Genomic DNA, 16534 nt, shown 5'->3' on the forward strand with positions numbered 1-16534 from the left:
CTTGTCTTGACCCAATGGTCCGCCTTCTTTCCCAATTCTTGGGGAGAAATTGGTCCTAGGTCTACCAGATGCTGATGCAGTTTATCATTGAAACAATTACTTAACAGGTGTTCTTTCACAAATAAATTGTACAGCCCATCATAATTACTTACACCACTGCCTTGAATCCAACCATCTAGTGTTTTCACTGAGTAGTCAACAAAGTCAACCCAGGTCTGGCTCGAGGATTTTTGAGCCCCCCTGAATCTAATCCTGTACTCCTCAGTGGAGAATCCAAAGCCCTCAATCAGGGTACCCTTCATGAGGTCATAAGATTCTGCATCTTTTCCAGAGAGTGTGAGGAGTCTATCCCTACACTTTCCAGTGAACATTTCCCAAAGGAGAGCACCCCAGTGAGATCTGTTCACTTTTCTGGTTACACAAGCCCTCTCAAAAGCTGTGAACCACTTGGTGATGTCATCACCATCTTCAAATTTTGTCACAATCCCTTTGGGGATTTTTAACATGTCAGGAGAATCTCTGACCCTATTTATATTGCTGCCACCAGTGATGGGTCCTAGGCCCATCTCTTGTCTTTCAATTTCTATGGCTAGGAGCTGTCTCTCTAAAGCCAATCTTTTGGCCATCCTGGCTAACAGGAGGTCATCTTCACTGAGAGCATCCTCAGTGATTTCAGAAATGTGGGACCCTCCTGTGAGGGACTCACTATTTCTGACTAACACAGTTGGAGACAGGACTTGAGGGGTCCTGTTCTCCCTATTTAGGACTGGAGGAGGGACATTGGCCTCCAAGTCACTAATTTCTTCCTCTGTGATGTCATCATCAGAGGGGTTGGCTTTTTCAAACTCTGCCAACAGCTCCTGGAGCTGAATTTTGGTAGGTCTGGAGCCAATGGTTATTTTTTTGATATTACAGAGAGACCTTAGCTCCCTCATCTTAAGATGGAGGTAAGGTGTGGTGTCGAGTTCCACCACATTCATCTCTGTATCAGACATTATTTTGCTAAGAGTTGGAAGACTTTTTAAAGAATCTAAAACTGTTTCTAGAATCTAATTTCAAACTTTTAACAAACTTTTAAACTCTAAAAGACAATGCTAAACAGGGACTTAACACACAAGGCCCTAGCAGGACTTTTAAGAATTTAGAAAAATTTTAAATTGCAAAAATGAATTTCTAATGACAATTTTGGAATTTGTCGTGTGATCAGGTATTGGCTGAGTAGTCCAGCAAATGCAAAGTCTTGTACCCCACCGCTGATCCACCAATGTAGGAAGTTGGCTCTGTATGTGCTATTTCAAAGTAAGGAATAGCATGCACAGAGTCCAAGGGTTCCCCTTAGAGGTAAGATAGTGGCAAAAAGAGATAATACTAATGCTCTATTTTGTGGTAGTGTGGTCGAGCAGTAGGCTTATCCAAGGAGTAGTGTTAAGCATTTGTTGTACATACACATAGACAATAAATGAGGTACACACACTCAGAGACAAATCCAGCCAATAGGTTTTGTATAGAAAAATATCTTTTCTTAGTTTATTTTAGGAACCACAGGTTCAAATTCTACATGTAATACCTCATTCGAAAGGTATTGCAGGTAAGTACTTTAGGAACTTCAAATCATAAAAATTGCATGTATACTTTTCGAGTTATTGACAAATAGCTGTTTTAAAAGTGGACACAGTGCAATTTTCACAGTTCCTGGGGGAGGTAAGTTTTTGTTAGTTTTACCAGGTAAGTAAGACACTTACAGGGTTCAGTTCTTGGTCCAAGGTATCCCACCGTTGGGGGTTCAGAGCAACCCCAAAGTCACCACACCAGCAGCTCAGGGCCGGTCAGGTGCAGAGTTCAAAGTGGTGCCCAAAACACATAGGCTAGAATGGAGAGAAGGGGGTGCCCCGGTTCCGGTCTGCTTGCAGGTAAGTACCCGCGTCTTCGGAGGGCAGACCAGGGGGGTTTTGTAGGGCACCGGGGGGGACACAAGTCCACACAGAAATTTCACCCTCAGCGGCGCGGGGGCGGCTGGGTGCAGTGTAGAAACAAGCGTCGGGTTCGCAATGTTAGTCTATGAGAGATCTCGGGATCTCTTCAGCGCTGCAGGCAGGCAAGGGGGGGATTCCTCGGGGAAACCTCCACTTGGACAAGGGAGAGGGACTCCTGGGGGTCACTTCTCCAGTGAAAGTCCGGTCCTTCAGGTCCTGGGGGCTGCGGGTGCAGGGTCTCTCCCAGGCGTCGGGACTTTAGGTTCAAAGAGTCGCGGTCAGGGGAAGCCTCGGGATTCCCTCTGCAGGCGGCGCTGTGGGGGCTCAGGGGGGACAGGTTTTGGTACTCACAGTATCAGAGTAGTCCTGGGGTCCCGCCTGAGGTGTCGGATCTCCACCAGCCGAGTCGGGGTCGCCGGGTGCAGTGTTGCAAGTCTCACGCTTCTTGCGGGGAGCTTGCAGGGTTCTTTAAAGCTGCTGGAAACAAAGTTGCAGCTTTTCTTGGAGCAGGTCCGCTGTCCTCGGGAGTTTCTTGTCTTTTCGAAGCAGGGGCAGTCCTCAGAGGATGTCGAGGTCGCTGGTCCCTTTGGAAGGCGTCGCTGGAGCAGGATCTTTGGAAGGCAGGAGACAGGCCGGTGAGTTTCTGGAGCCAAGGCAGTTGTCGTCTTCTGGTCTTCCGCTGCAGGGGTTTTCAGCTGGGCAGTCCTTCTTCTTGTAGTTGCAGGAATCTAATTTTCTAGGGTTCAGGGTAGCCCTTAAATACTAAATTTAAGGGCGTGTTTAGGTCTGGGGGGTTAGTAGCCAATGGCTACTAGCCCTGAGGGTGGGTACACCCTCTTTGTGCCTCCTCCCAAGGGGAGGGGGTCACAATCCTAACCCTATTGGGGGAATCCTCCATCTGCAAGATGGAGGATTTCTAAAAGTTAGAGTCACTTCAGCTCAGGACACCTTAGGGGCTGTCCTGACTGGCCAGTGACTCCTCCTTGTTTTTCTCATTATTTTCTCCGGCCTTGCCGCCAAAAGTGGGGCCTGGCCGGAGGGGGCGGGCAACTCCACTAGCTGGAGTGTCCTGCTGGGTTGGCACAAAGGAGGTGAGCCTTTGAGGCTCACCGCCAGGTGTGACAATTCCTGCCTGGGGGAGGTGTTAGCATCTCCACCCAGTGCAGGCTTTGTTACTGGCCTCAGAGTGACAAAGGCACTCTCCCCATGGGGCCAGCAACATGTCTCGGTTTGTGGCAGGCTGCTAAAACTAGTCAGCCTACACAGATAGTCGGTTAAGTTTCAGGGGGCACCTCTAAGGTGCCCTCTGGGGTGTATTTTACAATAAAATGTACACTGGCATCAGTGTGCATTTATTGTGCTGAGAAGTTTGATACCAAACTTCCCAGTTTTCAGTGTAGCCATTATGGTGCTGTGGAGTTCGTGTTTGACAAACTCCCAGACCATATACTCTTATGGCTACCCTGCACTTACAATGTCTAAGGTTTTGTTTAGACACTGTAGGGGTACCATGCTCATGCACTGGTACCCTCACCTATGGTATAGTGCACCCTGCCTTAGGGCTGTAAGGCCTGCTAGAGGGGTGTCTTACCTATACTGCATAGGCAGTGAGAGGCTGGCATGGCACCCTGAGGGGAGTGCCATGTCGACTTACTCGTTTTGTCCTCACTAGCACACACAAGCTGGCAAGCAGGGTGCCTGTGCTGAGTGAGAGGTCTCCAGGGTGGCATAAGACATGCTGCAGCTCTTAGAGACCTTCCTTGGCATCAGGGCCCTTGGTACTAGAAGTACCAGTTACAAGGGACTTATCTGGATGCCAGGGTCTGCCAATTGTGGATACAAAAGTACAGGTTAGGGAAAGAACACTGGTGCTGGGGCCTGGTTAGCAGGCCTCAGCACACTTTCAATTGTAAACATAGCATCAGCAAAGGCAAAAAGTCAGGGGGCAACCATGCCAAGGAGGCATTTCCTTACAATGACCGATCTCGATCCCCTGGATCCTTTCCTGTGAGGGGCGTCGCTACCTCCGATATATAGGGCCTAGCCATGAAGGGGAAAGCACAAGCCTCGCTGCAGCTCCCAGCCTTTGCGTAGCTTGGGAATTAAGGGCTGATGTTGTTAAGGAATGATCTGCAGGGCCTCGTTGGGGTCCGAGGCACACACCCCCGGTGACTCCCTGGTCCACACTCCCTGCCATCCTGGGGGGCCTCCACAGTACTTATCACCCCTCATAACTTCCATATGCACCCTGCATTGTGCAATGCCCCTCTCAGCTTCAAATGATGGACTATGGTTGCTAGTGGTTCAGAATCTCATCAGGTAGCAGGGTGGGCTTGCCACAGATGTGGTGCACTGTGAAGAGTAGGCGTGCTTGTGCTGTCCCAGCCATTGTGAGGGTCGATAAATCGTCACAAACAGGAGCAGATTTGGGCGACCCAGGCGATCCCCAGAAAGGGTGCCTCTCCTTCCTATGCTCCTCAGACAGGCAGTCTCTGCCCTCAATGCACTGAGTGTTATACGAGTGATTTTAAGGGAAACCACTCTTTGGCAGGAAGCGCCGAGGGCGAGTCCACAGGAGGTGTCTGTCACAGGCGGTGCCCAGCTGCAGCTCAGTCAAGTCACAGGCATCCCAGGTTCAGAGACGATGCCCAGAGGGCTTTGCAGGCTGCATCAGAGGAATAAGCGTCTGGAGGCTGATTACTCATGCCTGGCACCACAGGGGTCTGAATGATGAGCAAGGGGGTCCAGGTGATAGTACAAGATGTATATTCCCTCGGCCCGGGTTGGTATGCCCAGGGCGCGGGTGAAAAGCTCTCCTATGGGGCATTTTCTGGAGAGTTGCAGCACCAGTCCACTAGGCCATGGGCAGCTGAGCTTAGTATTGGCCCCCAGTACCCCACTACTGAATGCGGTCCCTCCTCTGTCAAGCACGGGCCGCTGCATCAGGTGCAAATGCATCGTAGGAGTGGCAGAGGTTTTCACGCCAATCTTACTGCCGGCACTGACAGTGTCCATAGGGTACCCTGTTGAAGATGCTGCCCAGGATCTGCAGATGCTTGTGTTGCGGCAGGTGCAGAAGCTCACTCTGCGCTCCCACTGGTCATGGTGCAAGTAGGCTATGCATGGATCACCGCGCGTGATCGGGATTAAGAGTTCTTGCTGGTCTCACTGCAGCTGGGCGGCTGGTGTGTGGCGCTGCTTTGTAATGCCTGGAGCAGCCCCTGATCAGAGGTCCAAGGGCCTGAGTCACCTTGTGAGTCTGGAATAGGTGCTGGAGGCTACCTTTGCCTCACTGCAGTCATGTCACTCCCGCCGCCTCATGGCCATCTTGCAGTTGTGGACCGGCCTTACAGAGGCTATGCTCTTCCACATGATTTTGGTGGGCCCATCCCCCAGCGGCGACAGTTCCCTATGTGCCTGTAGACCACAAGCAACAAGAGAAACAGTGGAACTCTTCTGGGCTGTGAATGGGGCAAGCAGCAAGGCCTATTGACGACTGGAAGGAGGGACGAGAAAATGTGACCTATTCATCCGCCATCTTTGTCACACCCCCTTCTCTTATGTAAGTTTAGAAGGAATGGTTTTAGTCTTAGGTTGCATATTTTGTATGTTTTTATAATTGAGTTTTTGTAGTTTATACCTACATAATGTATGTGATTTTTAAAAAATCAAGACAATAAAGTATTACTAATATTATTATAAAACACCATTTAACACAACTGATCCAGGACTTTTTGCCTTGATAGTACTATTAGGCAGTTTCTCCGCATTTGATTTGGTGAACTGTTGCATACTACTCTGCCATCTCAAATTTGTGGTGAACTCAAACAATATCACTTGCTTGGTGCTCCTCACTTTTGAATCACTGTACTGCTTCGATTTGGTTAGGTCCATTTCTGTCACTACCTGTTGCACTTTCATGAGTTGCTCAACAGGGCTCCCAATTATCGCCATGTCTTTTAAATCCCTGCATTATATCCTTACTGAGTTGAATCGGAAACAATGGGACAGTATTTCAATCCTGGAAAGATAGTACTTGATATCTCATAAGCACAAACAGTTCCTAGACAAGGGCAACAGCCTGATTGGACACTTTCCAGAAACAGAGCATTAGATGCATTAAGATTTGCTTAAATTTCAGGCCACATGAGTTAAAAATCATGTTACTAATAAGTCCCAAGTCAAGAACAACTGAGACTCCTCAACTAAGAAATGTAATTCGCTCAGAAGGTTAAGCACTTGGGTACTCAAAAGAGTGAACTATGAAATCTCTAATAGTCCTTGCCAGCCAGCCATTGGATTTACAGTCACTCCTAAGCTTCATCATGTCAATGTTGTATATGGGGCTACTTTGCAGAGGAAATGTGAAGAAGAGATCAGTTCTGTACAACCTACCATAGCTGAAATTGGAACACCAAATTAAATGTTTATGTGTATATGTAAATGTCTAGCAAAAAGTTATACTCCTTTAACCCGTTCTGTGCCTTGGACGAAGTGACCTCATCCAAGGCTACAGTTCCCCTGTGCCTTGGACGAGGTCACCTCGTCCAAGGCACACGGGAATTGGGGGAGCGCTAGCGCGCCCCCCCTGTGCACCCCCTCCCCCCCAAGGCGGGGATGGAAGGGGAAGACCTTCCCCATCCACCCCCGACCCCCCCCCCCCTGTGACGTCAGCGCGCGAGCTGATTTGTCACAGGGGCCTCTCTCTCTGTCAATCACGTGGGGGAGGCCCGGAGGGGCTTCAAAGGGAAGGAAATGTATTTCCTTCCCTTTGAAGTCTCTCCCAGGGTTTCAAAAGCCGGATTGCTTGCAATCCGGCTTTTGAAACCCCACTAGACACCAGGGATTTTTTTTTTTTTCCATAAAGTGACAAAAGGGAGCGACCCCTTGGGCAAGGGTCGCTCCCGGGGGGGCCATTTTTTGTGAAGGCCTTTTCTGCCCCCCCTGGGGGGGCAGAAACCTCTAGGCACCAGGGATCATTATATTTTTTTTTTTAATGTTTTTTAATTTTTTAAGGTGGGGAGCGACCCCTTAGGCAAGGGTCGCTCCCCTAGGGGGCAAATTATATTTAGGCCATTTCTGCCCCCCCTTGGGGGCAGATTGGCCTATTTTGATGAGACCAGGGAGTTTTTTTTCTTTGCGTGAAGGGTCGCTCCCTGGGGGGGAGAGGGAATTATTTTAGGCCATTTCTGCCCCCTGGGGGGGCAGAAACCTCTAGGCGGCAGGACAATTTTTTTGGGGTGTTTTTTTTTTTTGTTTGTTTGTTTTTTTAGAGGTGGGGAGCGACCCATTAGGCAAGGGTCGCTCCCCTGGGGGGCAAATTGTATTTAGACCATGTCTGCCCCCCTTGGGGGAAGATTGGCCTATTTTAGGTCAATCTGTCCCCAAGGGGGCAGAAACCACTAGGCACCGGGGATTTGTTTTTTGGCGCCAATGTCAAGCAGGGGGAGCGACCCCGTAGGCAAGGGTCGCTCCCGGGGGGGAGGGAGGGTGGGCGTTGGGGGGGGCAAATTTATTTGAGCCCATTTCTGCCCCCAGGAGAGGCAGAAACCTCTAGGCGCCAGGGCAATTTTTTTTGTGTGTGTTTTTTTTTTTTTTTTTTTTTTTTTTTTTTTTTTTTTTAGAGATGGGGAGCGACCCATCAGGCAAGGGTCGCTGCCCTGGGGGGCAAATTGTATTTAGACCATTTCTGCCCCCCTTGGGGGCAGATTGGCCGATTTTAGGTCAACCTGCCCCCAAGGGGGCAGAAACCACTAGGCACCGGGGATTTGTTTTTTGGCACCAATGCCATGCAGGGGGAGCGACCCGTAGGCAAGGGTCGCTCCAGGGGGGGGGGGGCAAATTTATTTTAGGCCATTTCCGCCCCCACTAGGGGCAGAAACCTCTAGGCGCCAGGGCAAATTTTTTTGGGTGTTTTTTTTTTTGTTTGTTTGTTTTTTTAGAGATGGGGAGCGACCCATCAGGCAAGGGTCGCTGCCCTGGGGGGCAAATTGTGGCCGATTTTGGGTCAATCTGCCCCCAAGGGGGCAGAAACCACTAGGCACCGGGGATTTGTTTTTTGGCGCCAATGTCACGCAGGGGTAGCGACCCCGTAGGCAAGGGTCGCTCCCGAGGGGGGGGCACATTTATTTTAGGCCATTTCTGCCCCCAGGGCAATTTATTTTTTTGTGTTTTTTTTTTGTTTGTTTGTTTTTTAAGAGATGGGGAGCGACCAATCAGGCAAGGGTCGCTGCCCTGGGGGGCAAATTGTATTTAGACCATTTCTGCCCCCCTTGGGGGCAGATTGGCCGATTTGAGGTCAATCTGCCCCCAAGGGTGCAGAAACCACTAGGCACCGGGGATTTGTTTTTTGGCGCCAATGTCACGCTGGGGGAGCGACCCCGTAGGCAAGGGTCGCTCCCGGACAGGGGGGGTTTGGGGGGGGTCAAATTTGTTTTAGGGCATTTCTGCCCCCCCCCCCTGGGGCCGGCTGAGCTAGAGGCCAAAATCCACAGGTAGGCACTTTGCAAAAAATACCTCTGTTTTCTGTGAAAAAATATGTTGTGTCCACGTTGTGTTTTGGGCCATTTCCTTTCGTGGGCACTAGGCCTACCCACCGAAGTGAGGTACCATTTTTATCGAGAGACTTAGGGAACGCTGGGTGGAAGGAAATTTGTGGCTCCTCTCAGATTCCAGAACTTTCTGTCACCGAAATGAGAGGAAAAAGTGTTTTTTTGGCCAAATTTTGATGTTTGCAAAGGATTCTGGGTAACATAACCTGGTCCGAAGCCCGCAAGTCACTCCATCTTGGATTCCCCTGGGTTTCTAGTTTTAAAAAATGCACTGGTTTGCTAGGTTTCCCCAGGTGCCGGCTGAGCTACAGGCCAAAATCCACAGGTAGGCACTGTTTTCTATGAAAAAATGTGATGTGTCCACGTTGTGTTTTGGGCCATTTCCTTTCGCGGGCGCTAGTCCTACCCACACAAGTGAGGTATCATTTTTATCGGCAGACTTGGGGGAACGCTGGGTGGAAGGAAGTTTGTGGCTTCTCTCAGATTCCAGAACTTTCGGTCACAGAAATGTGAGGAACATGTGTTTTTTTAGCCAAATTTTGAGGTTTGCAAAGGATTCTGGGTAACAGAACCTGGTCAGAGCCCCACAAGTCACCCCATCTTGGATTCCCCTAGGACTCTAGTTTTAAAAAATGCACAGGTTTGGTAGGTTTCCCTAGGTGCCGGCTGAGCTAGAGGCCAAAATCTACAGGTAGGCACTTTGCAAAAAACACCTCAGTTTTCTTTCAAAAAATTGGATGTGTCCACGTTGCGCTTTGGGGCATTTCCTGTCGCGGGCGCTAGGCCTACTCACACAAGTGAGGTATCATTTTTATCGGGAGACTTGGGGGAACGCTGGGTGGATGGAAATTTGTGGCTCCTCTCAGATTCCAGAACTTTCTGCCACAGAAATGTGAGGAACATGTGTTTTTTTAGCCAAATTTTGAGGTTAGCAAAGGATTCTGGGTAACAGAACCTGGTCAGAGCCCCACAAGTCACCCCATCTTGGATTCCCCTAGGTCTCTAGTTTTCAAAAATGCACAGGTTTGGTAGGTTTCCCTAGGTGCCGGCTGAGCTAGAGGCCAAAATCTACAGGTAAGCACTTTGCAAAAAACACCTCTGTTTTCTTTCAAAAAATTGGATGTGTCCACGTTGCGCTTTGGGGCATTTCCTGTTGCGGGCGCTAGGCCTACCCACACAAGTGAGGTATCATTTTTATCGGGAGACTTGGGGGAACATAGATTAGCAAAACAAGTGTTATTGCCCCTTGTCTTTCTCTACATTTTTTCCTTCCAAATATAGAAGAGTGTGTAAAAAAGACATCTATATGAGAAATGCCCTGTAATTCACATGCTAGTATGGTCACCACGGAATTCAGAGATGTGCAAATAACCACTGCTCCTCAACACCTTATCTTGTGCCCTTTTTGGAAATACAAAGGTTTTCTTGATAGCTATTTTTTACTCTTTATATTTCAGCAAATTAATTGCTGTATACCCAGTAAAGAATGAAAACGCACTGCAGGATGCAGCTCATTTATTGGCTCTGGGTACCTAGGGTTCTTGATGAACCTACAAGCCCTATATATCCCCGCAACCAGAGGAGTCCAGCAGACGTAACGGTATATTGCTTTCGATAATCTGACATTGCAGGGAAAAGTTACAGAGTAAAACGTAGAGAAAAATTTATGTTTTTTTCACCTCAATTTCAATATTTTTCTTTTTCAGTTGTTATTTTCTGAAGGAAACCCTTGTAGGATCTACACAAATGACCCCTTGCTGAATTCAGAATTTTGTCTACTTTTCAGAAATGTTTAGGTTTCTGGGATCTAGCATTGGTTTCATGCCCATTTCTGTCACTGACTGGAAGGAGGCTGAAAGCACAAAAAATTGCAAAAATGGGGTATGTCCCAGTAAAATGCCAAAATTGTGTTGAAAACATGGGTTTTCTGATTCAAGTCTGCCTGTTCCTGAAAGCTGGGAAGCTGCTGAGTTTAGCCCCGCAAACCCTTTGTTGATGCCATTTTCAGGGGGAAAACCACAAGCCTTCTTCTGCAGCCACTTTTTTCCCATTTTTTTGAAAAAAACGAAATTTTCACTGTATTTTGGCTAATTTCTTGGCCTCCTTCAGGGGAACCCAAAAAGTCTGGGTACCTCTAGAATCCCTAGGATGTTGGAAAAAAAGGACGCAAATTTGGCTTGGTTAGCTTATGTGGACAAAAAGTTATGAGGGCCTAAGCGTGAACTGCCCCAAAAAGCCAAAAAAAGGCCTGGCACAGGAGGGGGAAAAGGCCTGGCAGCGAAGGGGTTAATGCAAGTTTATTAAAATGTCCCAGGATTCATAAAATCGGCATTTTCTTCTCCGTGTTCCATTCTGCTTCTTCAAAGTTTCTCTTCCCAGGAAACCACATGGTGGAACCAATGCCCTGCGCCCACGGCGAACCCTCTTTTTATTTGTAAAGCGCTTTGGTAAAAACACTATAAGACATAATATAAATAAATAAACAACAAACCAACGACTGGTGAAATTGTTCTGTTAACATTCTAAGTTTTTTTTTGCTTCTGGCTTTGAATTGTTTTTTCTATGCTCGTATTAGTATCCTGAGGTACAAAACTCTGCACAGCTCATTTGAATGTTTCTCTTTGTTTTCAACAATGTATCTTTACGCAGCATTCAGAAAGTCGCTGTAATGAATTCTGGAATGTATCCAGAAGGTGCTTGAACAGGTGGGAGGAACCGCTGACTTCATGTAGAAATAAAAGAGAACAAACCGTGAAGACTGTTCGTACATAATGACCTAAGCCCAAGATGTTCCCTTCATTCGGACACTACTTGCTAACTAACAAGGGTTAAAAGAACACTTTGTTTGGGGGGCTGAGCCGCTGTTTTTCACTTGTTTATATAGATTTGCGAGCATGAAATAACACTCAGCACTTATAAAGCGCTCGTTAACCTCTGAAGGGGTTGCATAGTGCTGAAATATTAGTATGTTAAGTGTTATTTGAATCAAAGATATTCATTTATCGACCTTTGAAGGGTAAAGTGTTGAGTGGATCAGCCAGGACTCGAATCTGCTTCCTTCAGGATGGATACTGATCTCTGTAATGTATACCTCTTCCAAAGAGTTCTTTAATGCGAGATTAAGCTGGTCGGAAATGGTTCAGTGAAGCCAGTAAATTAATAACTTCCTGCAACACCCTAACATTCACGTACTAAAACGTGTTTGTTTGTAATACGACAACTTGTGCCATAGTACCACTGTGTTACTATTCCCACATAATATGGCAAAGGTAAAAGTCATGAAGCGAATGACTCGTGCCCTTTCCCCTCCACATAAATACCCCTGAGCGCCTGACCTCATGCAGTCTTTAAAACGTGTAAATGTAATCAGTAGCGTAAGTCTCACTGAGATCTAGGCAAGGAGAAGCATTGCTAATAGTGGTTGAAGCTTAAACTAAAAATCTTACAACAAAGGTAGAGTAAGAAGGAAAGTAACTTATGAATGCAGTGGTACAACACAAAGAGATGCCCCCTCCAAGCAGAATGTGATGATGGACCTCTAAGTGTCCCCAATCTCACAAATATTCATTGACCGTGGGCTGAATATAACCCCCTAAAAGGCTTGTGGTCCCCCTGTGCCACAGGGGTCGGCACTGTGCCCCTGGAAGAATGAAGAGGCATAGACCAGCACTGATTCAGGGCATCATCAGGTGCACCAATAGTCATTATTTTGGCTCCTACATTAGTTCACCTAGCAAATGTTATGGTCATTTTAACGAACCCCAAAGCTCTCATTTTTGTTCCTTCTTCACTGTGTCCCTTTCTCTTCACTTTGTTTCACAGCACTGCATTTCTGGATTGGCACACTGACCTCGGTCATGTCTTCTGGGTGCATGCAGCTGCCATGATCCTGGATCCTCACTAATCTGTGAAGGAGACTGACCAGGGCCCAGGCCTCCTCCTTTGTCAATAACACCTTGTTGGGAAGAAGGCTCCATGTTGCGAGCTCTCCAAACCCAGAACTCTTCGCTAGTCTGGCCCAAGGAGCAGTGAAACCTACGTGCCATGGGGTCTTGCAGAAGTGCATCAGATTCTAAGCTGGGAATTCATGTTTTCAAACTGAAGCTACAAAATGTTTTCATTCACAACAATAAGAGCTTTTCCTTCTGTGTAATAACAATTTATGTACAGGTACTACATATTAAAAATTAAAATATGAACGAATGCATGTTTGTAAATATGTGATGTTGAAAATAATAACAATGTGTTCAATAAGGACCATAAAGTGTCAGCCTAATATTGATGTCCACTTACCTGAACAGGTATCGTAGCACAGATGTTTTCATTTATAATTCCAGTTATCAAAGGCAACAAAGCACCAGCTACATTTTGTCTACTCAGTGGCACTCATAAGTTCGTGGAGAAAGGGGAGCTTACAGCAGTGGAGAGAGCCTGCCCAGATGCACTCCATTAATGCGCTCTATGTTAAAAGAGAACAGGTCTGTGGACTTGGGAGAAAACTAGAAGTCACATGGACTGCCTATCAGATTCGGGGACTGGTCTTATGCAGGAAGGACGGTGGCTCTCTTCTCTGGTGAAGAGGCAGAGCAGGGAAGGCATATGGGTAATCACATTGACATGTTCTTCTTACTTTGTACCTTTGCAGTCTTCCTATCCCCTTATAGAGGATGGTTTGGGCCTACTGAGCTAGGCAGCTGTTTGATATAATTTATGGACGATAGAAAAATAAAGATGTGTTTTATTTAATTTAATGTTAAATATGTAATTGTATGTAATTTTTATTTGTGGACCCTCTTGTTCCACACCACAACGTTCCCCCATTGAGATTTCATCTCAGTCATTCTGAATGTCTACTTTAACGATTATCCTTTAGACAAAAATTCCAACATGCTATTAAACAAGTTCTGGAAAAGCCAATGGACCTGCTCTGCATTATCCATTTAAGTCAAACCTATTAGCTTTGTCAGTGCATGCTGAACCCGACTGATAATCATTGTCCATTTTGATATACTTCTCCTGTGCTGCAACTATGTTTGATTTTGATGTGCATTGTGGTGGTAAACACAGGATTCCAGGACACTATTCTGCAAAATCTAGACTCAATTCTCGAAAGAAATTCCATGGGAAAGGATTTAATGAAACCTAAAAGGCATGCTTCACAAGACAAGTAACTAAGCATCTATACACAATATGCGATTTTGTTATTGGTTTGCTGTATTTGTTAATTTGCTGATCGCACTGTAGATATCTAAAATACCTAAGCATTTCCTATGTAATTAGGTTTTCATTTTATTCAAAATGATGATGGAAATTAGGTGTAGCTTCTAAGTGCATCTTCTTTGATGCGGGCTCTGGTGGTCCCATCTCTCTGTAGGTTAGTGCAGCCACTCTCCCAGCACACATGGCTGCACTGGAGTGAACTGGCAGTGACAAGTCTCCCTGCCATGTTCAGTTTACATAGGGTAGTGCTTCATCGGACCAGCACATGCCCACTTCCTGAGCAGGGGAATATAAGTGAAGAACGGCCTGAATGCCCTTGGCTCAGCAGAGACCCATGGATGCTAACTGCTCACATCACAATCCCGGAGAGGGGGCGGTAGAAGTGGTGCCCCTGGAGACAGAAGAAGGTGGCAGTCTGACAGGCCTTGACACAAAGAGCCCGGCATCTACACAATAGCTATTCAGTGAGTGCTGGTGATAATCTCATCCTAGTGAACTTCCTGACTTGCACATGGCGCGGGCAGGGCTGTTGGAGGTGGAGCTCACATTAGTTTGCCAACTGACACCGAAGTCACTGGGCACTCAAAATGCATTTTGAGCAGCTCTGAGGGGAGCATAAGCTAAGCTTTGAGTAATATCAATGAGAAGAAAGGGATTGCTTGAATATTAATCAATAGGACTGGACTCTATCCTGCTCATTTGGTATCCAATACTCCAATCATCCCTGCTCTTGCCTCGGGACGGGAGCTTTGCTGGCCTCCATAGCATTGATAATGAGCAGTATAGCTGTTTTGCTGTAGCTCGTGGTGTCTCACTGATCAGGTGCAGCAACATAACTTCGCTTTAAGACTTTGTACCATTAAAAGCATGTGTAATTACCTCTTCTTGGTTACACTGTGTCAGAGGAGCACTGGCTTGCATTAATTCCTAATTACAGCATATCAGTGAGCAACTACTCCTTAGTGCTAGGCACCAATGGAAACGTCCATGGCACAATGTACACATGTGCAAATGCCACCATGGGTTGATTCATGATTTGAAGGACAACTCAGCATGCAACGTCTGACAGAACAAAACAAGGAATATAAGTGCTAAAGGGGCTGACCTAAGGCATTACCTTACTCGCATTTATTTTTGTTTTTTCCTTTGTGGAGTTTGACATGCGGTCAGCCAAACCTAAAAGTGGCACGGTTCACACCTACAATCTGTGTTAGCTTTGGATAATGCATTGATGAAAATTAAAATCTAACTCCCAGACCAAGATATGAAATTTTACTTTGTAGATTCAATAAATGGGACAGGTTATCATGGCGATTCATAATTTATGTCATTACTTTTTAGCACTGACGTTGCATGTAGAAAAGTAAATAAAAATACATACATGACATCGGGGCTATTCGCTGTTGTAACCAAGACGTAGAGATCAAACACTGCATCTAGGTAATTTGTAAAATATGGCGTTCCTTCAGATGTTAGAAGATTTCTGAAAAATAAAAGATCAAAAGAAGCAATTAACTAAAGCTTTTTCGCATTTATTTTTGCTGTGCAAAATGTTTATTGGAGAACAAACATGCCTGCATCTTTTTCACTGAACGTGGAGTGGAGCCATTTGTAGTGTGAGGCGCCACACTCTCAAAAAAACAACTTTGTAATGGAAGGCAGTTGCCTCCGTGAGTGGTAATATTTAACCAACACTTAGTTGCATGTACTGGGAGACATGTTGATGTCAACCTTTTTTGAGCCACAGTAATTGGTCAAACATAATATAGCATAGGGGCTGATTTTGAGTTTAGCTGTTGAAGGGCACTCTGTCGGGATGATGTTGCCCCTGCCATCCCGCGGGTCCTCCGCCCACCAAATCTAGTGATCCACCAGCCCCATAGACCAATCTAAACACTGTCAGGAACCGCCGTGATAGTAGTTCCTCTCAATGTTGTAAAAGTCTGACAGAGGCTCAGTCAGATATGACGGCCGACCTTCAAACCTTGACAGATTTTCCAAAAACAAAACTCCCAACGCTGGCGTTTGTTTTGAAAAATGAAAAACGAATGAACCTGTAGGAAGCTGGCTCTGTATATACTATCCCAAAATGAAGTATAGTGTGCACAGAGTCGAGGGGTTCCCCCAGACTTAACAGAGGCTAAAGTAGATAATACTAATGCTCTCTTTTGTGGTATTGTGGTCAAGAATTTAGGCTTATCAGAGAATAGTGCAAAGCATTTGTTGTACGCACACAGTGAAGAAATGAGGCACACACTCAATGACTAACTCCAGGCCATTTGTTTTTATAGAGCAAAAATGTATTTTCTTACTTTATTTCTAGAACCAAAAGATGTTGTAGGTAAATACACTTGTAGATAGGTATCAAGCATATGTATCAAATGTATTTTTCTTAGTTTTTGCAGATAAAGCAATTTACAAGTAAGTAACACTTTTTAATTTCAAAAGTTGATGGTGCAGTTTTTCATAGGAGTCAATAGAGTCCTTGTAGGAAAAAGTGTTAGCACATTTAACAGGTAAGTACACAACTTACGATTCTAGTCTTCAGGGGTTAGGATGTCCACAGGCCAAAGTTTAGGTTGACCCCAAAAGTTCACCACCAGCAATACGGTGCAGAGGTCAAAGTTGGAGTCGGGTTTTTAAAGAAATCCTATGAGGACTGGGGGTGCTCGGTAGAAAGCAGATTGCAGGTAAGTACCCATGGTTTCAAGACACAGGCCTTGGGGGTTTAGATGAGCACTGGGGGGCCACAGGTTCACACCAAACATACACCCTCAGCGGCACACTGGC

General features: G+C 46.3%; 1 protein-coding gene across 1 annotated transcript in view; it reads right to left on the reverse strand.

Annotated features, from left to right (window-relative positions):
- The window catches only part of LOC138296005 (two pore calcium channel protein 1-like), a 538306-nt gene that overhangs the window by 255424 nt on the left and 266348 nt on the right, over window positions 1-16534 (reverse strand). Inside the window, exon 7 of the mRNA XM_069234709.1 lies at window positions 15126-15227. Within this exon, the coding sequence (XP_069090810.1) occupies window positions 15126-15227 (102 nt within the window). The remainder of the gene's footprint in view (window positions 1-15125; window positions 15228-16534) is intronic.

Source organism: Pleurodeles waltl, chromosome 5 (assembly GCF_031143425.1).
Source record: "Pleurodeles waltl isolate 20211129_DDA chromosome 5, aPleWal1.hap1.20221129, whole genome shotgun sequence".
NCBI classification, from domain to species: domain Eukaryota; kingdom Metazoa; phylum Chordata; class Amphibia; order Caudata; family Salamandridae; genus Pleurodeles; species Pleurodeles waltl.